General features: G+C 52.4%; 2 protein-coding genes across 2 annotated transcripts; both read right to left on the bottom strand.

Annotated features, from left to right (window-relative positions):
- Positions 1-2,219: 2,219 nt before the first annotated feature.
- On the bottom strand, positions 2,220-3,801 carry TGME49_293010 (hypothetical protein; the record flags this gene model as incomplete). Its single annotated transcript, XM_002370072.2, has 2 exons — positions 3,548-3,801; positions 2,220-2,471 (listed from the first exon to the last, which is right to left on the bottom strand). Exons 1-2 carry the CDS (start codon positions 3,656-3,658, stop codon positions 2,220-2,222), a joined length of 363 nt encoding a protein of 120 aa, XP_002370113.1. The 5' UTR covers positions 3,659-3,801.
- A 3,475-nt stretch (positions 3,802-7,276) lies between these two features.
- TGME49_293000 (3'5'-cyclic nucleotide phosphodiesterase domain-containing protein) lies at positions 7,277-26,864 on the bottom strand. The gene is made up of 18 exons (XM_018782177.1): positions 22,139-26,864; positions 20,335-21,435; positions 19,407-19,984; positions 17,620-18,597; positions 17,089-17,222; positions 16,564-16,701; positions 15,312-15,911; positions 14,647-14,845; positions 13,712-14,144; positions 12,652-13,403; positions 11,616-11,828; positions 10,804-10,882; positions 10,510-10,639; positions 9,851-10,089; positions 9,222-9,435; positions 8,578-8,742; positions 8,133-8,237; positions 7,277-7,735 (listed from the first exon to the last, which is right to left on the bottom strand). Exons 1-18 carry the CDS (start codon positions 22,752-22,754, stop codon positions 7,693-7,695), a joined length of 6,717 nt encoding a protein of 2,238 aa, XP_018638637.1. The 5' UTR covers positions 22,755-26,864; the 3' UTR covers positions 7,277-7,692.
- Positions 26,865-27,394: the final 530 nt, after the last annotated feature.

Below are 27,394 nucleotides of genomic sequence, written 5' to 3'. Positions count from 1 at the left end.
GCCTTTTTTTTCTTCAAATGCCGGGGTCAAAAAATGTGCACTGGGGTAAATGCGAACTTTGGGTGAATGTTCCCGTACTCTAACATGTTGGGTCGTGCTGCCGTATCCGCAGTAACAAGAAAAGTGCGGTATTTCGCTGTGCCAGTGCGAAAGCGAGAGTCGTACTGGTCATTGCCATGATTCTACGCTCTGCCGTTAGAAGCAAAATTCGCCAAGAGAGCAAGAAAACACGTCGGATGCGTGCATCTTATCGACAGATGTCTCGTGTCTGGTCTTTCCTGCGCGGCACCTTCCCAGGCTGCGGAAAAAAAGTTTATGATGCCGTTTTTCGATCACACTTGTAGCCACCGGTACGCTTAAACTTTAAACGATTTGGCTGGACTGTCATTTGGGTAGTCTCCTGACCAGTACTCAGGTAGTCAACCCCTCATTGTTAACAGTTGGCGAATAAGTGTGCAAAGCTCTGCCTTTAGTCCCTTCTACAAACGATTAACCAAGTATTGTTCGTCGTCGTTATTCACTGGCTTCGACCATGACTTGATTGAGCCACCTATTGTTCAATTATCGATTGTTTCCACTCGACGCACACCTGGTGCAGCGGAAGTGAGTAGCTGGATAATTTGCAGTTGTTATGGTTTTAAGGCGGGGGAAAATGAACTAATCGAACTGGAGACGACGTCCCTAGCGCGTTAGAGCCTCAGCGATTTGCACGATGTGTATCTGGAACGAGAAGACGAAACCTTCCCTGATGTCCAAACTACATTGTTTTGGCCGGATAATTCCATCGAAAATGGACTCTCTGCTCCGTTCTACAAAACAAGTGGTGCCTCACCAACCCCGAGAGTGTTAGAAGAAAGACGAAAAACTACGCGGTTCAAAGTCTGATTATGGATTGGCACACGGCCCGGCAGAAAATGTAATAGATCTCAAGGTGACCAGAGTATCGTCAAACCACAGAATGAAACTTGTTACGACAAGGCTGATGAATCCTAATGGAGTTAATAGAAAATGCATTACTGTCTGGAAAGAGAGATGCGCAGACTTGACTCCGTATTATACTCGTTGTGTTATGTCACCAACAGGTGAATCCGTAAGAAAGACCTTTGCTCAGATCAGTGAACTGCTGGGAAAATTTTAACTCAACTACAGGGCGGCAGTAGTCTATTAAAAAAACGCCAATCAAGTGGCGGTTCGGTTCTACTGGGAACGAGTCTGGTGCTTCCCTCATATTTTTTGGTTCGAACCGCTTTGACGAAATTTAAAAACTTTTCTGGACTAAATGGATCAACGATACGGGATATATTTCTGAAATAAAAGGGTGAAGGAGGGAGTGAAATGAATGGGTAAAGTTTACGAGAGGGTGTGCACGTTGACGCGTTCCATTTTTGCGACAGCGCAGGGGCGTATAGTCGTGTTGCGAAATGAGAGTAGATAGACCGTGCCGACATACTCCATATACCCATGGCACTTCTTTTGAAGAATCAACTTTTTAGTTGTCAAAGCGGGTTATGCAAAACAACAGGAAAAGTTTTTCTTCAGTCGGATGAGTGCTGCACGCTCCGAAGGGCCATATTTGGCACTACTGATCGAGTACGGCAAACCCCACCGAAGACAATGCTGCGGTAATGATGGACTAGAGAAGTATGCTTGAGAAACGATGACCTAATAATGAGCAGCATCACAGTTACGAGCACTACTCATCAGGCGCGAAAAATACCCGATTCCCCATTGCCTTTGAAAGTTAACGATATGGAGTCATGAAACGAGAAGGAATTTGAATTTGGCAGGTGATACTCATACACTAGTCTAAATGAGATTCAGTGAAGTTGGTGCACTCTGCAGCGTGTGTTTGAACTGCCTTCAGTTGGCGTAGGTAGCGTCCGACATGTAATGCACAGCGCTACTAGGTTTTAGGTGTTGCATCGCCAACGCCATTGTTCTCGACCTCAAACTTCATCCTTAAGTCGAAGTGCTCCTGAGACGATCCACAGACAGAATAACCACCACCCTGCAAGGCTCACTCATTAGCGAAATAACGACATTGGTACTACCGAAACATGCAAAGAATGTGATGTGGTGCCCACAACTCGTTGTGGTACCGCGTTTTTCAACGTCTATAATTGCGCCTACCTTGCGGTAGCTGAGCAGTAGGAATGCTTCATTTGAAGTCACATCGTTTGCGGGAACCAGTTACAGCACCTAGCAATGTCGGGACAAGCTTAGTAAGCCCATTCCTCATTCTGAAAAAAGTCCTGTTGATCGACCTGCCAGAAGGCGCCCGGCGAATAAAAATAGTTGCCGTACGTTGACCCGCTTTGCCAGTTATGTTCCGGCCCACTCCAAAACGGAGAGCAATGAATGGCTTGATACGACGCCGTTGCGTACAACTGCTCTTGCTGCTCCGCCAGCAACTGTTGGTAGTATATATTTTCCTGCACAAGGGCGTTCACTAAAGAATCGTAGTCCGTCTGCTGAAACGCGCGCGAAGCAAGTACAGTGTCTGATCCGGCTAATCCTCCTGGCATATACCTCTCCACAGCTGGAGGAACAAAGATATTGAAATACTGCTGCGTGGCAAGCGCGGAATGCGCTGGTTGAGGGTTTGACTCACTGAACACTGTAGGTTTCAGAGGCTGATAAATGTGTAGGTGCATTTGGTTCCTTTCTTGATCGTCTGCATATGATGGGCCAGAGTCGAAGCTACCAGCCTCACAGCAGTCGGTGAATCGGCGCCAGCTGGGAATAGTTGCGACTCCATCATCCGGAGTAGACTCGGGTCTAGCGTTGGAGTCATCTCGTTGTTCCATCGGTGTGACAAGAACCGGAAAGTTGTTTGAATCACTATACCTCTTGCGTGTCGGAGGTGCTGTGACGTGATGAGTGTGATTCGATAGTTTGCGTAAGGGAACCTGAGAATGCAGTCTGGCACTTCCTCTGCTGGGATAACTGTGGCGAGGTGCATTGCTCCGCTTTTCCACCGATCGGGCGAATGAGACAGGTGACTCTGGTCTCCCCCTTGCATACGAAGGCGCTTGCAAGGAAGAATTCCGTTTAGTGCTGGAAGGCATGGGTGATCGAGCCCAGCTTGAACCCGTCGGAGACGGTGCGGAGGAATTGTTAACCTGATTCGTCTGTTGGTCCAGCTGCCTCCTATCACCATATTTCTGGTGGCTTCTTGAAGCGTGTCCAGATGACTTGCCACAGCGATAAGAAGAAAGGTGTCTATCACTTCCGAGTGAACGCATGCCATTCGATCCTATCTGTTGTAGGCGAGGGTCTGGCGGAGAAGCCCAGTAGGTCTGTTGTGCACTTGGAGGCGGGCGCTTTCCAAAGTCATGAAACGGGAATATGGCATTCCCTGAATGTGGACGGCTGTTGTAATCGTGTCCTCTGGGAATCGACGACCGTGGTCTTGGGCTCGACCCACAGCCCCGCGAAGGTGAACTGCCGTGGCCTTTCAACGTGGTCGGCCGAACTGAAGCGGTGTGTACAAATTGCGCACACTTGTCATTAGAAGGTGCTCGGCTGCCAACTGGAATCTGCCCACCGTGAGGAGGCGGCCGGGTCGGATGTGGTAGATGTGGCCCCCCGTAAGGAGGATGACTACACTCAGTGCTTCCCGCTGCAGCACGACTCTGCTTCTGACAGGAGAGGCCATGCTTCCGTCGTTTCTGAAACAACCCCATACTCGGCTGCCCTGCTATATTCGCGTGTGATACAGAAGCCTCGTCGCGGGTTCCCCCCAGAAGTGAATGGTCCACAAGCTTTTACGGCCCAAGGCAGAAGACCAGAGGGAAGGAGTGCACGCATTTAGGCTAAATGGGTGAAGTACGTCATAGACGAATAACCGAGCAGAACCGAATCTCTGGCACTGCACGCTTTACCACCATTTGCCCTGCTGTCCACAGACGCCTTTAAACTCGAAGAGTTCCGGGATGGAGCCTGGTCAACTGTTCTATCACACCACCTCGAACGATGTGGCAGATAATTGACGTAGCCGCATGACCGAATGCTGTTTTCAGAGTATGTATCCAGTAAATCAAACCTACGAAAGTAAAACAATGCGACCGTCGTGCAACTGAGTATCTAGTGTGAGGTAGAGAGGCTGCAGCCACCCAGAAAAAACAATACGGCAGTTATGCTACCGCTCCAGTGTCTTCCATACTGCCGTGTTCGATTGGAATTTTCAAACGCCAGAACTCGTTAGACGTAACAGAGGCCTACAGTGGAACTGCCGCATCGGAGAACTTCGTTCTCAATGTCTCATCTCAGCAGCAGCCCCACACGGGGCCAGTTTTTTTTCTGGACTCTCTGAGTCACTTACCGAGCTCAGTGAAGCCTCCCTATTTGTTCGCTGGACCCTTCTGTCCCTTGCATCCATAGCCATGATCGAACTTTCGAACGTAGGTTCATGCGAATTCATTAGCTAACTCCGTTGGTGTATTTCTCTGGCTCTGTAACAGTGTTTTGCAATGGCAACCACGGCGCGGGAACGTCTTTACAAGGATGTCATGTACACCAGAGGCTCGAAGCCACCTGTTTCTTGGAAGCCAGGTCAGTTCAGTGGCCATGACGGTTTGAAGAAAGTGAGTAATTATTGCCTCAAGCCCCCAAAATCTTGCCATGAGTTCTACGAGCATCAGTTGGGACGATGCTCACATCGAGGCTATAACTACATAACTACAGTGTGATGAACTTCGTCCTCAAAACATGCTTTTGACTGCAAACGAACCGTGGTGCCAAAGTATGTTAAATACGCGGAAACGTTGGCTCATAACATATTGAGACTCAGGTCGTAGAGTGTCTCTGGCACGTGCAGGAACTGCAGCGGATATTGATTGTGGAATGATTCCACTGTTCGAAGCCGGGCGGTAGTTTTACACAGATGGCTGTAAATTGTGGGTAGGCTTCTGCTCATTGTTCGACCTCAGCAGTGTTTGTGGGTTTGATGCGCGGGGGCTCTTACATACGCTTCTACTGGTCGACGTGTTGCTCATCTGTTGAAGTCGAACTGTGTGTTTGCGGCGTCGGATGGCGCTCGTTTTCCAGGAAAGGCTTTCTTGCGTCCACGGACTGTTTGCATCCCGGTGTGTTTTATGTCATTTCCTGCTCTCAAGTACGGAGGGCTTTCTATGAATGCGTAATCTGACATCGAAATCGAAGTCGTCAACAACTAAACGCTCAGTCCCGAACAAAAAGAGTGGGCAAAGTCTTGGGCCTGTGTGATGAGTCCGCTCACAAATGTACGGAAGAACGTGTATGATCATCCACTCTTCGAGTCCTGTTTTCTGGGAGAAAGGGAAGTGTCACAGTCGAAGTGCACACGTCTGTCGCGTGTCACAAACTTATCCACAACTGCTTGGTTCGCGAGAGGAAATGCTTGACACAATTTGCCCAACTGTTTGCTGTTGCACTGCGATATTCGACAGTTGAACCTCCGGTTCCAGGACCTCGGACAACCTTCGCAAGCAGAACGGACTGCCAGGTTAGAACACAAGCTACCCCGTGCGTACCCACGCTGGCAGGTGACCATTCGCTGCGCTGTCCACAGTCTTGTACCGGCCACAAATCCAAGACACTGACTGTCTCCTAAAAGCGCACTGCTTTCACTTGCTTCAGTCAAGCGTTTACCAACGCTACTGCTCCTTGCCTCGGTCACTGCAGCAATGGAAATCGGAAGCCAAGGCGATTCACATGAAGGCACTGATCAGTTCCTGCGAGGCCAAATCGATTGACAAACAGGCGGCAGAGCGATTCGTCGCTACACAGTTCAACAGTGCGTCGGAAGTACGGGATGAAGTCTAGTTTCATGCAAACTGCCTTGCAACCTTTTCCTTAGGAATCCGTGTGATCCGTAAAACGCGACAGTTCGAGCACACTGCTAACGAACCTCATGAAGCGTGGGAGCCTCCCAATGCGGTGGAATATTTCAAGATCCTGTGCGACCCTTCGATGCACACACAAAGAATAGAGCTGCTGACGCATAACGACCACAGTGCACTCTGTGACTGAACGCGGCAAATTAAGTCAGAGGCTGTCGTGCTCGACGGATCTCCCAAGCATTTTCTCCAAGAAACAGTCGCGCTCATCCAGCTCAATTGTTGCTCTGACTTTTCTTTCAGGGACACAGGGATCCTATGATCTCGTCCAGGGCACTGCCCGTCTGAGGGATGTTAGCCCAGTAGGGACACCCAGGAGAGGGGCGTTCACCCGAAAGTGCGGAAAACCCCACGAGAGTCCCGTAATCGTGGAGCACGGGCATGTGCCAGTCAAAACGAAAATCGACTGTAAGCTTCAGGCAGAGTTGCTCCTCTACAGAGCAGGCTTCATCTACAGAACACAGTGCCACAGTATCACACGGCATCGGACACATTTTTCTAGCAGGTGTCTTTTCAGTTGAAAAGATAGTGCCGCGAAAAACGGTGACAGTAATTGTACCGAACAGCAAACGTTCAGGAGTCTTGTATTGTCACGTATGAGTCAGTAAAACCAGAAACACCAGATTCCCGTCGAGTTTGTGACTGTGTGATAGAAATGCCACGTACAGAGGATATACCGTCACCTGCCCTTGTGAGTTGTAGCATGTTCGCGGAGACGGTCATTTATGCGGCGCCGCCTTCTTTCACCGGCATTGATCCGTCACTTCTGTTTTTTCAAGTGTTGCGGGTATTGAACACGCATACGGAGTTTGCCTTTGTCCACCCATGCCAAATTCAGGCTTGCCATACAATCCAGGTTATTCGCGGAACATTCTCGGAGGCTATTTCACCTCATAACGTTCATGCAGTTCGCCTTTCCGAGCTGAAAAGCACTTCTTACGGTGGATCTTGAACGTTTTCAGAAAATGCTTTGTATGCGCTAATGAACTCTACTGTAACTGCACCCAGCCGATATTATGTACGGAGAGATCCATCGAAGCAATTCTCTGCTGTAGCGAACTTTGATGATATGCTGGGCTTCATGGCTGAACGCACAAAACCCCAGCGCAAAAAGTCTGTAGGTTGCAACGGGTGTATAGCTAACACAAACTTCAGGAATCGTGTGGCTTTGTAGACGTGGAGTACTCTCAAAACGGCAGCGTGTCCGGATGGTGTAATCGCCAGATATTCATTAATCGACCTGCAAGCCAGCTGGAGTACCGCGATGCATCAAATCCCCCGCAGTTGAGCTCCATGGCGAGATTATCGCAAAAAACGATTTTCCCGGTGTCCAACACCAAATTCGGTGGTTCATGCTCGGACTAAGAAAGGATTTTCAGGTGCTGAGACCTCGAGTTTCCGTGCTTTCAGTCGGCCCGTTCGTTGCCTAGGCGTGCGCATGGGACACCGTCACGTTAAGTCCCTATTTGAATGAATCAGTTTGTGACAGTTCTGAATGTTCACAACTGTTCCTGCCGGAGGATCAACGTGCATTTTTCCAGCTTCTGAGTTACGGGAATGTGCACTTAGAAATCGATCTCCATATAATTTGTCTTATCAAACGCGCCTTGCGCCTTTGAGCTGAATGCGGAACGCAAATCACCGAACAGAATCGTTTAAGAAGTACATAACAAGGGAAACACTGACTGCATGTCTCCGAAAGAGGAAATCAAATATGAACAGAGGACACAGTGCCTTATTTCACACACTGTCTCTCCATCTGCCATTCTTCTTTCTCGTTGACGCGCTCCGACCTTGCGCCGTTCCTTGGCGTCTATACGTCCAAGCTGGGCGGTCGATAGCCGTCGAACTCCTCGCTGAGAACAAAAGACAGAATGAGGAAATAAACAAAAGGAGGAGACCGTTGAAAGAAAGACGTAGGAACCCTACGTACAGCGTAGGGTTCAAGAATTACCGCGGTCCGCAATTAACCGCATACAGCGTTTCTGGCCCGCCTGACAACACACCTTGTTTCGAATGTCGAAATGTAAGTGCTACCCCCAACACCAGTGTTGCTTTTGAAAAACACGATTGTTTCCTATTGGAGCTGCCTGCATTACACACCACACCATACCGCTTCCTCTGAAAACGCGCACACAGTTAAAAGCCGGGAAACCGCAGTTATCTACAGACCTCAGAGTGCAGAGATGTGCAAATCATGAGGGGTCGACAGCGCTTTACGACTCGTCGTACGTCGATTGTGAGGAGGCTCACCATTGAATGAAGCCAAAGCATTTCACTCCCCGCATATCCACGAATTTCAGGTCCTTAAGTCGGAACGAAAAATTGCTCGGAAGATCTTCATACCGTTCTCCGGCTCTGCAAGTGGAACACCAACCCATTCAAGAAGTGCACACTCACTAAAGCCAATTCTGCCACGCACACATCTTTGAGCCTATTTCTGCAACCGTCTCACTCCGGGTCTGCATATCGACGTTTCTGTCAAGACGTCCAGCTACACTTCCAGAAATATGAATCGTTGAAGAGATGGAGTAAAACGTGGAGTCTACGTATCTACCCAGCCACATACAGAAAAACATATACATGTGAATACACAAATGCATGCATGTAAAGATAGGTTAGTTGACGGCCGGCACTACGCAGCCAGAACCCCGATGAGTGAAAGCGTCCACCGTCGCGTTTTGCTTTCGCTTCGTACTTTTCGGCCTCCGCCGCTGCCTTAAGAGTATCGAGCGCTCTCTGCCACATCTCCAGATTTTTTTCGCCTTGAACGACCAATTCGGAGACTTCTGGGATGAGGTCGGCGAGGGCGCGAAATTGGTCGAGGACGACAAACGATAGAAAGCCGATCTGGGACTGCGTCCTAAAAGCGTGAACAGGAACTCACACCGAACTGGTCTGCCATCGTCCACCAGCATCACCACACATCGCCGCGGCGGCACTGGCGCAGCGAGAGGCGATCATCCGAGCTCCACGCGAGCCTCACGAGGCGACGGGAGCACGAAACAGAGATTTTCGTCTGGTAAATAACGAATGACCTTCAAGCACAAACGGAAAAATTCGTGATTACATATTTACTTGTACACACAACCATGCATACATGGCAGCAACCCCATCTGTACACCCAGGTATTTTAATCTCTCGTCTCTTACATCTTTATTCTGAAGTAGGCCCTACTTGTACACTGATGTATTTTTATGTCTTCATACACGAAGAGAGCCCCATCTGTACATGGACGTGCTTGCACCTGTCTCTATGCTTGTATCTGTACACCTGCGCCTATGACGCTTCTTCTGTGTCCCTGTTTATGTGGATCATTTGACTCCTCGTTCGCTTGCCGACCTTTGCAGCTCTGTGCGGGCATCCATGAAGACAGACACGGGGAGTCCGTATCGTCTTTCGAGGTCGACTTGTGCATTGAATTCTTGAGTAACCAGGGAGGCCCACTGAACGTTTCTTCCTTCGCTCATGACAGGGTTGCAGATATCCGCGCAGTGGATCAGACACGTGACCAACAAGTTCCGGTCGTCTTCTCCTTCCAGTTCTTCGCGGTCGTCTGAATACACAGAAAAACCGGGAAAGGATCTTTTCATTCCGCGTTCTCGTGCCCTTGTACACACAAGCAAACGTCTGGTTTTCCTCCTTTCGTTTCCTTGTAAAGATAAACACCGTGGTCCCCTTCCACCCTTCCTTGCCTTCCGTTTTGAGTAGAAAACGTTGTTTCCAGCCGTTTCCTAGCCATCTGAGAAGTATACACGCTTTCGCTTTCCACCTATACTTTCTCCGCCCGTTCTCCTCCCCAGCGCTGAGGCAGGCCTCCATTCCTACACCCTTCGGCACACACAGCCGTCACGGCCGCAGACAACTGTCCAGCAGAAACTTTGTTTTCCAGATTGTTGCGGGTCGTCTTTTCGCCAGGCCTGTGTCCCTTTTCGCCTCCGTTGGCCAGCCTCCCCAAAAATGCTTCTTACTCGTCTTCATCTGCGCGCGACGCTTCATAGCGTCGTGGTGCTGTCTGAACAGTTCCATGTCTGTGGAGAAGATCGCTTGAATCACGATCTTTCGCAGTTCTGAAAATGAGGGCACTATGCGTCCTTCGAATCGAGAACCAGAAGAGCCCGATTTCCCGTCTGGAGACGCGGGCGCCGCAGCGCCACTGCCCGACGGAAAGATTCGCGACCCTGCGCCGTACATGCCCAACTGCATCATTCTGAGAAAAGAAAAGAACTTGTGGCATCCGGTGAGCGTCTATCTCAACAAACAGTTTCTCACGGATGCAAATACGGACCAATGTTACCTCTCAACGTCGTGCAAGTGTTGAGTTCCATCGATCGTTTGAAAAGAAGGGAACTGGTGTTTCTGGGAGAGTCGTTACCAGCTGCCAAGGCTCGACAGTAACGCATGAGATCTGCGTGAGCCTTTGAAACTGACGTCTATCTCAGGTTTACTAGTGGTCGGCAAATATGCAGGAACACAATGTGTGGGAGAGGCGAGAAATCCAGGTCGACGAGTCGCAACAGGCTGTGTTGACCGGAATTGCAGCGATGTCTTCAGATCAAGTTGTCTGAACTTTCTACCTGTCGCTTGGGTGCACTTAACTACTCCGGAGACAGGAATGGACTGAACTTACGTTCGGATGGCGAACGCCGCGTGGTGGTTCTCCAAAACAGACTTGTCGTTGTACATGATCGACAGAGGGTGGAGACTCGCTCGAAGGAAGGCATTGTTCACCCCCGGGTGATCTACGTCGTGACACAAAGCTGAGAAAAATTAAAAAAACACTCTACACATATACAACGATGCACGCGTCGAGATTGCCGGTAGGTGGATAGGGACGTATCTACGGAGATACGCAAGGAGCCGTTGTTTCAGGCCTTCCGCACATATCTACACATGAATGTGAAAGAAAAGAACAAAAACGTACCTGCAAGAAGGATCCCAAGTTGCTCAATGGGGCTGAGGATATTGCGGCATCCGTAGGCGGAGAGAAACATCCAGCAGACCTGAGGGGAAAAGAACCCTCGAAGAACAGCAGACGTCTTTCGTATCTCCGCTTCGTTTCGGTCATTTTCATTTTTCCACTTCTTCCGCAAAAACGTCCTCAAAATGACACCGGCGACTACACTACAACAGGCATGTGGACTGCACAGGTCCAGCGGCTTCCGCGGGCAGCTGAGAACTGAATACTCCTTTGTTTCTCATCCTCGACGCAAGTCTCTGGGTCCATTCCCTTGCACATGGCTACTCAGACATCTGTGGCCAGATGCCTCGACGACACTTGGCTTCGGTTGAGAAATACTTGAAGCTTCTCGTTCGAAGTTGATCATGACTTAGCCACGTTTGCACAATTTGAAGAGAGAAATGCGACGCATTACGCTTTTAGCGATGACCGAAATAACCCATTAAGACCAACATGTCAACACGAAGGATCAGGAAAAGCACCTTCGTCTCTGCTGTGTGAATCACCCTGAGGACTCGGGTATATATCTGAGATGCTAGTCTTCCAGCGAAACAGCCCACTGTCTTCAAATACTGATGGAAACAGCCGATGCGAACACACGCCAGCGACTCCACCAACACCACATGGGGAAGACGCCTCGATAGGGCACGAAGTTTTGAACAGCTTCCGGAATATAAAACTCGATCTGTCCGCAGTCCGCATACAACCCAGCGACCTGTTCCGTGAAACCGTCGCCAGTGCGCTTCTTCAATGTATCTCCCAGAATCCCCTCCTACCTGGAACACATGGATAGCGTGGTAGAAGTTGTGGTACGGATTATCTGTGTGATACCCGTCGCGAATGATGGCAAAGAAATGCCGCAGTTTCTTCTCCTCTCTCCGCTCCAGCAGTCCCAGATCGTCGAGAGCGAGCAAAAAGAAAATTTCCATTTCGCTGCTGTTGCGCCGCCAAATGTCCAGATTCCAGCCCCGAAACTGCGCCAAGACGAGCTGCGGAAAAATAAAAAAAAATCGTTTCCTCCTCGAGAAAAGGCGGTCCCACGAATGCAGAGTCATATACATGTACATGCAAATACATGAACATGCACACAAACATACATGTACATATATACATATATATACATATATATATACATATATATATATATATAATATTTTTATATTTGTATGTATATGCTTGTTTGTATATGTGTATGCATGAATGTGCATCCCTATAGATCACGCCAGATCGACAGATGTCTGAAGAAAAATTGGGGACTCGACTGCTGGTCCATATTTCTCTTCACAGAATATCTGTGAATGGTTGTTGCCCGTTGTTCTCGGCTGCGCTTTCTAACAGACGGAGCTGCCTGACTCTCTAAAACCTCCAGCGTAAACTGCTGAGCAGACAGGCGAGGATCCCCATGCAAATCAGATACGTGAGGCGTCTTCTAAAGGAGTCGAAGAACATCAACACCTCAGACATCCACTGTTCTGACTGTCGAATGCTTCGTCACGTGGATTCTTATCCAATCACGCTTCCCCGCGTCCCCCCTGCTGACGGCATCCTACGCTGGATCGGTGAGTCACCGTGTAGCGGGAAGGACGCGGCGAACACAAAGACTTTTGACGTTCAGCTGAGAGGAGAAGATGGACAAATCTTAAACTTCCCGGGAAGCACGGGGACTCTCGAAAGGACTGTTCTTCGAGGTGTAACTGCCGATTTGGCTTGTGAGAAGAAGAGCACGATTGTTGTGGGGAAGCCCAGAAGAACCCAACACAGAGGGAAACCACACACGACGCACAAAGATACGGCCGCGGCTTTTTGACTTACGTCTTTCCGGATGGCTTTCATGTGTCTTTCGCATTTTTCGAGGGCGGCGGAGAAGACAAGACTGGGGACGGAAGAGGCACGTTTTCGCCTCTTTAATCCCTTCCAACATGCAGGGGAAAAACGGTCTTCAGAGGAGCCGAACGTTCGCGCGATTTGGCGGCTGCCGTCGAGGCCTTTTCTTCTGTATGCATGCGCATGCGTTGATGCCTCAGCGTGGCTTTTCGCCTTGCGGCCCGGCACCTGGTCGTGAGCCCCGTCGAGGGCGTCTTGGTCTGTTTTCGCGTCTCCTTGTCCCCCGCCTTCACCCTCTTCTTCCTGGCCGTCTTCTTTCCCTTCAGCGGAGGAGACCGAACAAACTCGGAGCATCTCGTCGCTGTTGCCGCGCCCGGTCAAGTCCCCGCTTCGCCCCCCTTCTTCTCGCCACCAGTTGGCGCTCGAAGAGACACTTCGGTCGTCTTCTTCCTCGCGCTCGCGGCCCTGTCTCCGACAGAAGTCGCCCATGCTCTGCAGAGTCAGTAGGCCAGGCTTCTCGCGCTTCCGACGAATCCCCGAAACCAAGGGGGGGCTGTCACCGGCTTCAGAGCGATTCGGCCGAGACACCGGCGAAGACAGCGACTCTTCTTCTGTGTCCACCGAGTACGAAGAAGGCAACGAAAACGGACCTGCGTCGCTAGGCCCTCGCGCCGACGCCCGGCCGTCCCCCGGAGACTCTCCGAAAGGACCAAGAGGCCTCATAGGCGACAGACGCGTTGCTGCGGAGACAGGGAGAGTTGGCGAAACAAGTCCGTCGACAGAGACGGTTGTGGGGAATGTGACAACAGCCGAGGTTTTCTCAGAGACACACAGTGCAACACTCAGTGACAGCGTTTCAGGGAACGGGTGACGAAGACAGACGGGAAGCATCGTCGACTAAAGAAAGACGCCTCGAAGCTGAACGCGTCCGCACAAGCACATATGCACTCTCTGACTGGTGTCTTCTCCTTCGCTCGCCTTCCCTTCCTGTCTCTCTGATCGTCCTCGGTTTCTCTCGTGCCCCAGTGCGTGTGGGCATCCTTCTTACCTAGCAAATTTTCCCCCAACGCGTCGCCGACGCCATCGGGGCGAGGACCTGAGACCGTAGAGCGTCTCTGTTTCTCTTCTTCCGAGTCTTTCGCTCCCCCGGTGTCTCTCTCCCGTCTCCTCCTGTCGTTCTCCCTTTCGCGGCCTCTGCGCTGCGCCATCGCCTCAAAACCGTGGAACGGAGGAGACACCGGCCTCAGTCTGGAGTCCTCGACAATCGCGGCGCGCTCTCGATTTCTGCCCCTCCCGAGCTCCGCTGGCGGCTCGCCGTCCCCAGGTTTCCGGCTTTTTTCCGCTGCTTCGTTCCTCTTCAAGTCCGTCAAAGACGACCAGGAAGGAAGCGACCGACTGCCGAGCTCGTCCATGCTGGGCGCCAGAGACTGACAGCGACGAAGACGACGGAGAAGCTGCCGCTTGTCTTCCTCGACGATCGTCTGCAAGAGACGAGAGAGTTTCAACGCCCCACAAAGGAGACAAAATACCGCCACTGAGCAGCGGAGACTTAGAGAAAAGCAACAGGATGTGTGTGTGTGTCTCTCCCACTGACACGCAAGTCACGCTTCAGTTACACACAAAACTCCGCATGGATTCCACCCCGGAAGAGTGTAGATTTTTCACATCGTCCGGAGGTGCTCATCCAAATCGAGACGAGAGTGAAATGGCGAATTTCCATCTCTCTTTTGCTTGTCGCCTGCTTGGTCTGACTCTCAGATGCCCTGTCCCTCATTTGGCTTGAACTTCCTAGTTCGACTTCTCGAGGTATGGATACGCACGCGAGACTGGGCGTCGCCCACTGCATGCGAGAGCAAAAAAAAGAAGTGTGCTCGTTCCTACATGGTTTTCTACACTTTTTCTCTCTGTCGAACGTCCCCACCCCCGTCTCGAGCTGCTCCCTGTCCTTTAAAACGATTCACAGGTCTCTTCCTTTCTTCTGACCTTGATCTCCGCCAGAACATGGTCGGCACCTGTCTGCGACCGAAAGATGACGCTGCTGTCCGGCTCGGCGACGACGTACGAGACCATCGTGACCATCGGCTTCAGCAAAGTCATCCCCGCCACACAGACGTTTGTCAGAGCGCCCCCTAGGGCGTTTTGAATTTCGCACTGGATGCACCGCAGAAAGACTTCGTCTTCTCTGCGCACAGCATATCGTCAAGGCTTAGTGCATGGAACCAACAGGAGGCGTCTGAGCGAAAACAGCCCAACTGCTGTCTTCAGTGACGCCTGCATCTGTTTGCTAGGGAATCGTGAATCTCAGGTAGTGATCCTAGACGATTAACGAGTGACATAGATACTAAGAAACCATGAGGTGTAAGTGGAATTGCTTTACCCCCACAAACACAAGGTAGGTAGTACGAGGATTCTGAAACGATGCCCATAGACGGCTGTGATGTTCAGGAGACCGGAAAGGCTCTGGAAATCCTGAAAACCCGAGTGCTGCCTTTCCTCTCGAAAATAAACGTTCCCGTTGAACCGATAGAACGGAGGCTTCCTAACTCTCTTACGTGTCTCTGTCCTCAACTGCAATCCCCCTGTCTGCCAACTTCACCTGCGCCTCCTCCTTTTCCTTGTCCCCACACTTCTTCTCTTCTCTTGCCTACCTCGTGAATTTTCTGAAAACCTTGAGTTCATTCGGAACCGTCAGAGTTTGCAGGAGCTGGTCTCCGTAAGACAGCTGCTGTCTCGCTGCCGGACTGCAGAGAGCACAGAGGCATGCGCCGCTTCGGTCTCGTTCGGACCTTCTGTCTCCGCGGGTGCGACCGCGTTCTTCGCGGCCTCCGGTCGGCTCGTCACTGGAGCCCAAGCGGCCTCGAAGGTTCGGCTTCGCCCTCGGAGAAGAGCCGCGCGGCACTTGGAAAGAGACAGTCTCTGAGAGAGCTCCGCAAAGTTGGAAAGATGGCGCGCGGGGGACAGATCGGAGAAAGAACGGCGACGCGGAAAGGGCAGGCGAAGAGGAGCACGAAACTCCAGAGTTCTGATGGCGACAGAGAGAGAGAGGCGACGAGGCCGCGTGTCTGAGAGGAGGTCGCGGTGGAGGCGCGGTGGACGGCGGAGTGAAGCACCGCGAAGCGAGCCCCGAAGAAGCCGAGAGACAAGACGGCCCTCCGGAGTGAGCCAGAGCACATGCAGATCGATTCATCAACAAAAGAACGCCTTTGACGAATCCCTGGGCATTCAGCAGGGGAACGACCATTGCCGACCTGAGAAGAGCAACACAGACGCAGAAATGGAAGCTGTGAAGTCGGGGAAAATCAGACGCGGCAGTCGGCAGACGGTGCGTATCGCGTTCTCGGAGAAAAAAGACAGTCTAGAGAGCGACGCCTTTGCGACGGGACATGCAGGCGCAGAGTTCTCGAAGGGTGACAAAGAGACCTGGAGAGAGAGGAGAAAATGAATCGCGATAGGTCCAACGCATCCTCGACGGGTGGTGCCCAGACGGAGAGGACCGCAAATGTAAAAAGCCACTATCTGAGACGCTGGCGTCTTGCGCTTGAGAACGCAGCGAAACCGGTGAAGTCGGATTTCGACTCAGTTCCTTTTTTTCTGAAAAGAGGGAGACGCCGCCGGGAAAGAAGAGGAAAAGAGACACGAAGGCAAGGCGGAGGAAGCAGAACAGACCCCCTGGAGTGGCAAGAAATCCCCTATCTCAGTGCATGCACGACGCCGCGAGTTACGAATCATTTGTACGGAACCATTTGCGTTTCCCCCCCTCCAAGTAGAAGTCAAGCGATCCGAAATTCGCGGCGGACGCCAGTGCCTCGAAGACCGCAACGTGTCTGTAGTTTATTTCGAACTGCAGTGCAGATCCACGATGAGAGAGGACGAAGACACCGAGAAAGCGACTTTTCTTACTGCGTTCGAATACGGGCGAGGTCGTCGTACTCTCCGTTCATACACGGAGGAACGTCGTTGCAGATGGCAATTCTTCCTCCCTGGCGAGTTGCCTCCCCCAGAAGCGGGTGAGAGTACGGGAGAGTCAGTCCGCGCGCTCTGCAGATTAAAGCAAGCACAAAAGGCACTCGTGCGTTCTGTCAGCCTCACAGAAGCTCATCGAATTTGCATCTGGAAACAAGAAAAACCAAATAACACCACATATACATCGATGCAGATATACTTAAACATATCCCTACACACGCATATATACATATATATATATATATATATATATACATGTATATATATGTAGATATATATATATTTATATACATAGGTTTATAGGTATGGAAGAGTGCGAACAAGTCAGGAAACTGGGGATTTCTGTGTGTTTCTGTCTTTCGATGTAGACGCGTGAACTTTCGATTCTGGCAGGAACGGAAGGGTCTGTTCACCACGGCCTTGTGTGCGGTTTTCTGAGTGTCTAAACCTTCGTCTCCTCACTTCAGAGCTCCGCCGAGACAAACGAAAGAATTGTTCTGGGCGTCGACGATGAAGAACGCAGCCTGTTCCACGCCGAGGGTTGTGTGAATAAGAGACAAAAACCTTTCGACTGTCTTGATAGGATTCAGCGCCTCCTGAAGGCAAGAGCAGGCGGGTAGCACGCCGCAGGCGAAATTCCACCCAGTTTCTTTCGACCCACTGCACGCGCATGCATGCAGGAAGAACCGGGCGACCGAAGAGCGATTGACGCTCCCCAAAGTTTTCTCTTCACAGGGGATGCTTCCGAGTAGATACAAATTCATATGGACAGATAGATACACACTCATGTAGCATCTACGGATCTATGGGGGCAAACGACCTTTATTAGACTATGCATTTGTTGACATGTGAAACTACGCCTTCTCCATGTCCATTTATTGATCCCCATACGGCTAGGCAGGTTTCCCTTTTTCATTCAGTGCTCCGCTACTTTGAGGCACACAGCTACCTCTCTGCAGGCGAGTGCGTTCTGTCGTTCCTGGCATGTTTTACCTGGAAGACGGATCGGTGAAGTTCGAGTTGCAGGGCCTTCTTTGTTCTTTCGCGCTTCAGCCACTCGACGTAGAGCACACTGAGCAGCAGTTGCTCGATCCGGTCGGCAACTTCGTCGATCAGCTCCTCTTGGCCTTGGCAGTCGGCGTGGAGAGGCTGGACGCAGACGAGGAGGCCCATGGGGAAATTCGGTCTCGCTGCACGCGTCGCGAGCTCGCCAGGCACCGCCGCGCCCGCGTCGACTCCGGAGACTGTCTCCTTCGCCTCTGGCAGGGAAAAAGAGACACTTGGGGAGCGCGGGACAGGCGGCGCGCTACGGCGAGGAGCCCGTTCGGCACTGGCTGCAGAAGACGAGGACGACGAAGGAGACTTCCGCGCCGAGCGAGGGAGCGTCGATTCCGCGGGCAGCGAGGAAAGAGAGGCGGCATGAGACGTGTGGGGTGCGAGACTCCGCGGGAGCGAAGAACTCGACGGCGCCTCGCTCCTGCGACCGAAGGGTCCGTCGGCCACAGGTCCGCGTTTCCGTTCTGACGGAGAAGAGTAATCAACGCGAGACTCCTCCATTAGCTCCCAGAGCCTGCTGCCTGTTTGATCTCTCAACTGCCGCACAAGCAGCCGAAGTGGAGAGCACGAGGCACAGCCGGCGTCTATGGCCCTCTCAACGCCCGCGGTCGCCCCTTCAAGAACGCCAGCTCCTTCCTGGAAATCGTTCGCGCGGAAATCAGACTCCTGCGCTGCCAGCTGATCTGCCGGCTCACGCATCGAAACGAAGGAAGCCGCGGCAGAAGAAGCGGAAGACGAAGTCAAAGAGGGAGAGGACGGAGTGGGGGAAGAAGAGCCGGAGACTCCACGCCCGCATGCATTGGTCTCCAAGGGTACAGAGGAAGACTGTGGCAAAGAACGCGCAGGAGGAGGTGGAGGCAAACCTGCACGCGGCCAAATGATGGCGTCCGACTCAGGGTTGTACAGAAAGGTTTGCTGAGGAAGAGCGGAAAAGCAAATCAACAGGAAGCAACGCTTTCGTGAGTGACAAGGAGTGAATGAGGGCAATGACACACAGCACGCAGACTGTGCGCAGGAGACAGTTTCTTTCTCCGATTCGAGGTCTCCTGTTAAGACAAAGAGCTGATCCGAAAGACCAAGAAACCAGAGAAGACATAAGCAAGTTGTTCCCCTTCTTTTCTGGAAGCGCCCGACAGTGTCGTCAAGGTGCCGGAGCGCGAAGAAATAAGGAAGCCTCTCTCAGTCATGGGCCACAAGACGGAGAAGACAGGTCTTTTAGAGCGGCCAAGAACAAGGCCTTGCTTCGACCTCTCTGCGTCTGCTGAACGCCCAGACGTTGACGTCTCTTTGCCGCAGATCCTACCTCACTAAGCAGGCAAGTCAAGTTAGAAGAAATCTCGAGCGCGCCTCGCTATTCCACACGGCTAACTGGGATTTATCGCTCTCAACATACTTCTTTTTCGGTGCGGCTTAGATTCACCAGCGATCGCTTTCAACTCTAGCAAGAAATAGAGACACTCCCTCCCCTAGGTTCCTGCTCACACCTACGAAACAGAGACACCCAGCTTCTTCACCACTCCCGTCCTCCCTCCTGACGAAACGGTCCTCCACAGTGAGCAGCGTCTGACTGCGTCTCTGTCCCCACCGCCAGCCTGTCGTCGCCAAGCAGGCAGAGCACAAACAGAGTCCGTTTCGCTCCAGAGGCGTGTGTGACTCCAGCATCGTTCTGGGTATGGATGGTTCTCTGACCCTCGAGACTCTTCGTCTCGACGACAGAGACGTACCGTTGTTCTGGCGCTGGCATTTTGAAAGAGTTCGCCAATGCATCCCACATGGGGGGAGAGGACGAGTACTTCCGGTCCCTCCAAGGACCTCGAGTCGAATGAGTCATCGCAGGAAACCGGTTCGCTGACGTACCGAAGAGGCACCGGCAGCTCCTCCTCCGGCGAGGCGAGTGGCGACTCACAAACTCGCGCTTGTCTCCTCGGGGAGTCTGAGGCTGCTCGTCCTTCTCCGCATCTGGTCCGAGTCCCTGGGTCCTCGGCCTCAAGCCTCTGCACCGAGGTCGCGCGAGCAACGCACTCCCAGCGCGGGATGTGAAAGGGCGAAGGCGGACCTTTTCGATGACGCTCCATCATCGCCCCCGCCAGGCCAGACTGACGGGCCGGCGAAGGCAGCGGAGCCAAAGAGCTGGTGCGGGAAGCGGCGACGCGGCCGCTCGGACACGGGATCGAATGTCTCTCAGCCTTCCGCGGAGACACCGTCTGAGGCTCCGGAGGCGCAGACCAAGCGAATGACGCGGTGTTGGACGCCCGCCGGTCGTCGACGAAGCGCCAGCGAAGAAACTGATGAAGCTGGTGAACTGAAAAGAGGCAAACGACGCATAGCAGCAGATAATTGGACTCGTCTGTGTCGACGCCTTCCTCCGAAGAGCAAACACAACGAAGAAGGTGACTCGGTCCTTTGTTTACAGTTGTTCGTATCATTGCATACACGCGAGTACCCGTTGTACGCGAGAACCCAAACGAGCGCGTCAGCGTGGGGACCGTAGCTGGTTGGAGAAGAGAGAATCCGAGCATTCAACAGACTCTGAGTGTGAGGTTCAAGGGATAATCTACACCGTCGTGACACAGCCGTTTGTCTTAGACATACCCTTGAGGTTCCTGTGTTCTACCAACTCCCCTCTCCTCCCTTCTCACTGGACTGCCTTACCAAGGACCTCTTCTGCACTGTCTAGACGGCCGCAGAGAACACTGCCCTCTTCTTCCGCTCCTGTCTCGGTGTGCTGACGACCCTCATAAGTCCCTCCGTCTGCTTCCGCATCCTCGAGATCTACACTGCTCATGCTTCCTCTTTGCTGAAGTTCGCTTGCGCTTCGCTGCTTCTCTTTTCTTGCTGGCCAAACGCAGGAGAGAGCGGCCTTCGTGGTCCCGCCCTCCATCGCGTGGAGTTGGCGGTTGTCTGGTCTCCCCGATGCGCCTTCTTTCTTGGTTTCCTTCTGCGCTTTCCATTTGTCCTTTACTCTATTCAACACCCCCCGCGTCTTCTCATGCCCTCTGTTCGCCTCCTCGTCTCCAGTGTTCGTCACTTCTTCCGTCTCCACGGCCTCGGGATCTGTTCTCTTCTCCTCCCCTTCCGCGTTCTCTCTCTTCGCTTCCCATGTTGGAGCCTCAAGCAGCTCCTGCATCCTCTCGGTCTCTGCAGGCGCATGCGCAGCAGCGAGACGCGACGCGCCTACATGCATGCTGTCGCGCCTCGTGGACGAGACAAGTCCCATCTGCCTAGCCGACGCGAGGCGGAGCTGAGCAGGCAGAGAGGAGAGGTAAGCAGACGGGCCAGGAGGTACAGATACCAAGGCAGGAGACAGTTGAGGATATGCGCCTGCAAAGACGCCGACTGAAGAGTCATGATCGTGAGAACTGATGCACTCAGCAGCTGTCTCCGAGGGGACGCGAGCCAAGTGCGAAGGCGGCAAACGCAGGGGCGAGGAGACGCGGGAAGACGTCTGAAGAGAAGACTCTCGCGACACCAGTGTCTCCACATCACGCCGCGCTGCGCCTGCCGGAGCTGTCTCCTCTGAGTCCACGCCCAGGGCCAGTGCGCCCCCCGAAGCCGGCGACCGGCTACGAGCGCAGTCAGGCGACGAGGGTGGACAGAGAAGTCCAAGAGGAAGAGATGTGAAGCAACAGTACAGCTCGTCTGTTTCTTTATCATACGCGCAGACGAAAACAAGAGGACATCCCAACGCAGCCGATAACGTCCCAGCGACGGAACGCCCGAAAGAAATCATCGACGCCTCGGCGCTGCAAGCAACTGGAAAAAAGAACAGGCAGGGGAACACACGAGAAGGAAATGATCCAGTCTGGAAAGCCATTCAGACTCGTTCTCCTGAAGCTTTTCAGTGTTCAACAAAGCCAGATGGAGCTCTATATACGAGTGTTTGAACGCAAGGGTGGCACACACGGTGGACAGTGAGGTTTCTCGTCTCACATTCTGTTGTCCATTTGCTTGCCTTCCTCGCCTGTTGGTGGTATGCTTGTCATCTGCAGTCTCCCCCGTCGTCCCCTCTCTTCTCTCGTTGTGTCTTAATATTCCGGTGTTGTCTCCACCTTATGATATTGCTGTCTCTCGTCTGTCCAGTCCACGCAGCTACCTTCCTTGCCGTCTACTGCGAACTCTGTACTCCACATTCTGGTCCCCTTCTTTCTCTGTGTTGTTGGTCCAGCAGGCCTCCCTGCCTCAGTCTTCCTCCCCTTCTCGGAGTTTCTCGCCGGCGTCTCTTGTCTCTTTCTTGCTTTCTTTCCCCAACGCTTCACTCCCACTGCCTATCCATGCCGCGCGTCTGCCTTCCGTCGACGGCCAGCTCAAGAGCCATGTCAGGTGCTTTGTGTCTCCAGCGTCTTTTTCTCTACCATCTGCTCCTCTCTAAAGCCGTTGTCTGGTCCTCGCAAGACTCAAGCGCCTAATCCCTTTGAAACCTCTCTTTTTTTCTCGTTCTTGTTTGGCCCTCGCGTACCTTCAACAGGAGCTCGGAGTGCCTCAGCCTTCTGCCGATCGCACGCGACCTGGAGAGCTCTGAGTTGCTGTCCAATGGATCCGTAGAACTGCGCGTCGACGCCAGCTGCCCCGATGCGTCTAGAGGCTCTTCTTCGTGTCTCTTGTTCTCGCTCGTTGTAAAAAGGAAGGCCAGGAGAAGCAAACAGACTTCCCGGCGAGTAGCCTGCATGCGCGGTATAGCACCCGTCTCCCCCGTCCTCCGGTGTCTTCCGGCCCGTGCTGTAAGGCCTCCTTTCGCCTTCGCTCTGTCGTCGGTCTTGCTCTTCCCTCTCCCTTCTCGTTCGTCCCTTTTCAACGAGATCGCCGAAAGGTTCGGTCTCCCGTCCAGCTGGATCCCAGAGGGTATTTAGGACGCGGTTCGTTGAAGGAGAGACTTGAAGAGGGGAAAGGCCTTCTTGGTCGCGGTTCTTTGTGGGGGAGACTGCCGCCTCCTCGCGCAGAGGCGAGGCGCGGGGAGAAACCGCATGGACCGGCGCAGTGCGAGAAGGACGAGTACCGAATCCCGACAAAGAATCACAGTTTTCTTCTAGGCGAATCAGCGACGAGCGTCGCCTGCGTGGCGGCAACTCTGCCATTGTGGCGCAGGTGGACGCAAAGATCCGAAAACAGCGTGCCAAGGAAAAACGGAATGGGAAGCCGGGACGACCCCCGGGATCGCCCCGAGACGCGAAGCGGTTGAAAGGGAGAAAAAACACAAGAGACGTAAGGGATGAAGGGTGCCGAGGGGAGACTGGCAAAGACGACGAGCAGCAAGCGAAGAAAACTATGGAATACAAAGGTCAAGGGGAACCATGAGGCTTACGTCGAGTGCACGAACACACCTGAGAAAAGCAAGCTGAGGAACCGAGGGGCTCTAAATCGAAAGCGCGACGGCAATGGCGGATAACGCACGTCGGAAAGGAATAAAAAACTCAGGAAACTGGTCGTTGGAAACACCTGCATGCCACAAACGTTAGGGGGACCTGCGGCTCCGCTATAGCGTCGCAGCCTGCCATTACACAGAACCGCTACCTGCTGCGTAGATGGAAAGTGAAAGTGGTCGGAAAAGTCCGAGAGGAAAGGCGAGAAACAAACCTGGAACCGACGAAGCACGACACTCAGAACGGATTCGTCGCTTTCTTCGACTCTCTGCAACATCTACGTTCACGACAGTCCATCGTTGCCTAAGGATACAACGGGGGGCTGTTCCAGTCAAGGCATGCGGAAGTTGAAGCACGAGGGATTCGAACCTTTCGCTAACATGCCTTTTAATTTCGCCAAGCACCTGGAAGCGTGTCCTCTTGACACGCGTTCTCGCAGTTTTTCCTGATTTCACAAAGGCGGTCGGCTGGATCCCTGCGTCGTTTCCGAGCCGCTCCCGGCTTGCGCCGGGCACCTGGTTGTTCGCGTCCTTCTCCGCCGCTTTCTGACTAACACCTCCACTTTTCTTTTCCGTCACATGCAGCCGCATTCGCAGCTTTGTTCGCGAGACAAAGAAACAGCGAGAACAACGAATACATGGCCAAAGATTACCAGAGAGCTACCTCGGTCGATGCATCTCTCCAACGGGGCGCCGAGTCCTTCAAAAGCGCGGAGCAAAGGCACTGGCAGACAGGAAAGGTGGAGCGGTACGAATAAAGACAAGAGTCTCACGCAGCGAAAACGAAAACGGTGCAAAAGAGAAGAGATTTTAAAAGGAAGTCGAGAAACGATCTCGCCGTGTCGCTCATCGCGCGGCCGTTTGACCCACCAAAAACGTGGCCTGCGAGGGGGAAAGTGAACGCTAAACCTGAACGAGAGCGCTTGGCTAGATTCGTCCTTTTCCCTCTTTTGCAACTCAACTCGCGTGCAGAAAACTGCTCTTTTTCTTCCCCGTGTCGCTAACAAATAAGCTCCTTCTCCGGCCCTCCCCCCTCTGGAAGCGTACTCAGGCCTAGACCGTGAAATGCAGGAGCGGGAGCAGGCGAACGACATGGCGAACGATGTGAAAGGAACCTCCCCCTCCACGATGAACCCATAACCGTTGTTTCTCTTCATATCTCTGTGCAGTTGGGGTGACAAGATGGCATTCGCCCCAATTCCTCCAGCTTCGTCTATGTTAATTTCTGCGTGAGAAAGTGACTCGAGCAATCAGTAGCAGTGTTTACTTGTTTCAACATGATGCGTTCCCGCAGACGAGGTACACTTTAAGAGAAAGAGGCATAACGACCACGAAGAGAGCGTCGGAAGCGAATGGAGAGGCTTTTTTAAAACAGTTTTTTTCCCTCTCTGGTAGTAATCTTCGTCCCTCACCTTTCCGTCAAAGTTGCAGGCGCGGAGCAACGTAAAACGTCTTCCAGCGAAGTTGGAAATAAAAAGCAATCCTGTTTCAGAGGCGCGGGTGTTCTTTTCAAGTTAGGCGGCACGTGAGCTGGATTCAGATTATCTGATGGAAACGTAACAAAAATGTAAAGGATTCCCTCTTGTTCGAGGGGACCAAAGAAATCAAATCGACAGTGGTCGAGTCATTTTGTCAGCATTTTACCGAGCTGATTCCAGTAGGAATCTCTCCGGAGAGCCACATGAGACGCATACACGCCGGCGATTTAAATTAGGGTGTTCTGTTTTCTTCATGCACTCCTGACTGAGAAAGAGTTACCTCGCGGCAGTATACCAGAAGCAGAGTTTTCACCCTTGACAAGTCTAGCTGGCGAACGGGAGCAGGGTTCTGCGGTGACAAACGATAGTTGAGTCAAACTCTGCTTGGATTCTGTGTCGGGCGGCAGTGGAGCACCACGACGGTTTGGGGGGTGTCAGGAACCCTTCACTAAAATTGTAATATTCGCAAGTGCATGTTTGTTTAGTGGGAAAAACGAGTTCTATGTCAAGGAAACGAGAGCAGGAGCGGACCCATACCAATGAGATCGACAGAAAAGCGTGTGCGCGAACCCGTATGCTGAATAAGATGCCCCATTTTTCAGCTATCGAGTTACCTTCAGTCACTCTTCTTTCGAGCATTATGGAAAGTATCGTTCATTTCTGCGGTCGGTTTCCTCGACAACTTCTGCTCTGACTGTGTAACTGCACGGTCTCTTAAGAAATCCTGGAAAGGCCTGTTCATCCGGTGATGTGCCCTCATGGAAGCCCGTCGTACAGACCACACGACTTCTGGCACCGGCAGAAGCCTTTCTCGACAGCAGGGACTTTTAGAACAGACGTCCGTATCAGGGAAGCCGCTCCGTTCTAGGCTGTCGAGTGTCACAACCAAGTTCGGGGACCCCGGTGTGCAGTATCGCTATTCAGCTGTCCTTAGAGAGGGCGTTTTTCTTGGAAGAACGTGTGTACCTAACCGCAAGCAGAAACGTGGCTGCCCGGGGTTCCTATCCTTCCCAAAAGGCGAAGTCGTGCGAGGTCAATCGGGATGTTAGGTGGTGGAGTCTCTCACCACAGCAGCAGCACCCATCTCCTCCTACCGTCTCACAATTGTCGTTTTCTTTGGGTAGGCCTGAAGGGAATCTTTCGACTTCAGATAGGTTCATGAGCTCTACCGGATGAAAGTCTGACACCGCAAGGAAGAGGATGGCTGCCAGAGCCTCGACAAAGCGCAGACACAACACTGGAACATGTTCGGAGAAGATTCTCCATGGTGTGTCTGTGCATGTGCTTTAAGTTGAATACCTTCGTCTACCATTCGCACGCAGGCTGTGCCAATACACAAATAATAGTTGTGAGGTCGCAGAAGTCTCCAAGCTGCAGATCTCTCCTTTGCTGGGTCCCATAGCTGTACACGACAACAGATGTAGATGACTGGAATGAACGACCTGGGTTGCGCTTGCGCGAGCGAATCTGTCGATAGTGCTGGCAAAGCTTTTCAAGTTTTCTGCGGGAGGATTACGAGAGGCGACGTCCACGAATCTCACGTTCGAAGAGTGGCAGATGCTGCTGAAACGAAATCAAGCTGGTGTATCTGCGTCTCAGTTTCTTCTTGCCTGGTTGTTTCAGACCCTTTTTCCTAATTGGTGCCTCGTGCCTCATCCCTAATCGCCGTCAGTATGAGCTCAAAGTATCAGAAGCCACGGGACCCATATAATGTATCGGGCTTTTATCCCGAAGGTGCGATAGGTAAATAACCGTTCCCGTCGTTCTTCCCTGCTCTTCCGCACCTCCTCTGTCTTTTTCCTTCACCTGTTTCCCGATTCTTTCCGTTCCTTGTCTCCATCCGCAAATCGATTCGTAATTGAGTCCCCCCCGCTGTACCAGCAACCGAGATAAACGGCTCTCGTGGATGTGCTTGTGTATATGAGGTCGGAAGAATCACCATTTCCTCGCTCTCCAGTGCCACCCAAATCGCCTGGCCTTTTTTCTGTTGCCTGAGACTTCCCGCTCGGTCCCTGCAATTTGAAGAAGTGTGGAACGGCAACCGTAAATTCGAGGGGCCCCCCGTTGGCCTCCGGTCCTTGCTCTCGATTCACACAGTGTGCACGACAGCGTAGACGCCGACGAAGCTTGGGCGTTTTCTCATGGCACTTTTCGCGTCTGTTCTACCCCCCCATTGTTCTGCCCTTCACAACCGCTTCGTTTCCTCCGTCGTCCACAGATTGTTTTCGCTTCTTTCCCAACCTACTGGGGGGAACGGATGACAATGTCTCCTTCCCGTGCCCTTCTTCCCGTTCAACGCATGCAGGAATTGGCTTCGACCTTGCGGTAGAAGTCGGAAGAGCCTCGCACAACAAAAGACTGCAAAAGAGAGAACCTTGGTTTACAGAAAGTTGATTTCTTCTCTTATTATTTGCGCCTTTCCACCTCGTCCCATACATCTCGCAGAGAAAGGATACAAGAGGCCCCAGGAGGTACCCCTCGTCCTCGCTCCGAGCTTGTTCGAAACCTACGAACCGAGGCCTAGACTGCTCGACGAAGGCAAGTGGACATCTTCTTCTGATGGTAATAACAGGGAGAAGAGAAGGATGTCGACCCTGACAGAGTGCGAGGTGGGGGAGAAGCGCGACGAGAACATGCACCCAGCCAAGGGCGATTCGAATTTGTCTCTCCACCGTCTCGTTTGATAAACGGTGACACGTTGTGTCTCCTCTCGGAGTTCTCCTTTTCCTTTTCATTCGGTCTCTTCTTTTTGCATTCGTCTTCTCCGTTGCTCTCGTTAAAACTTTCTTCTCGGCAGAAAGGACTCCGTTGCTTTTTTCTGTTTCCTGCGCTACGGTGCTGCCACGAAAGACCGTTGATCCTTCGACACTGAGGGGTC

This window comes from Toxoplasma gondii, chromosome Ia (genome assembly GCF_000006565.2).
Source record: "Toxoplasma gondii ME49 chromosome Ia, whole genome shotgun sequence".
In the NCBI taxonomy this organism is placed as follows: Eukaryota; Apicomplexa; class Conoidasida; order Eucoccidiorida; family Sarcocystidae; genus Toxoplasma; species Toxoplasma gondii.
Note: the sequence above shows the minus strand (reverse complement) of the source record. Positions and strands in the feature narration are given on the sequence as shown.

Excerpts from the sequence above, each read along its gene's own strand:
- TGME49_293000 (XM_018782177.1), bottom strand. The coding sequence starts at position 22,754 with ATGGCAGAGTTGCCGCCACGCAGGCGACGCTCGTCGCTGATTCGCCTA. Across the intron at positions 10,640-10,803 it reads ACTTGGGATCCTTCTTGCAG|CTTTGTGTCACGACGTAGAT; the intron begins GTACGTTTTTGT and ends AATTTTTCTCAG. Across the intron at positions 7,736-8,132 it reads TGCTTTGGCTTCATTCAATG|CGAGGAGTTCGACGGCTATC; the intron begins GTGAGCCTCCTC and ends TTTTGTTCTCAG.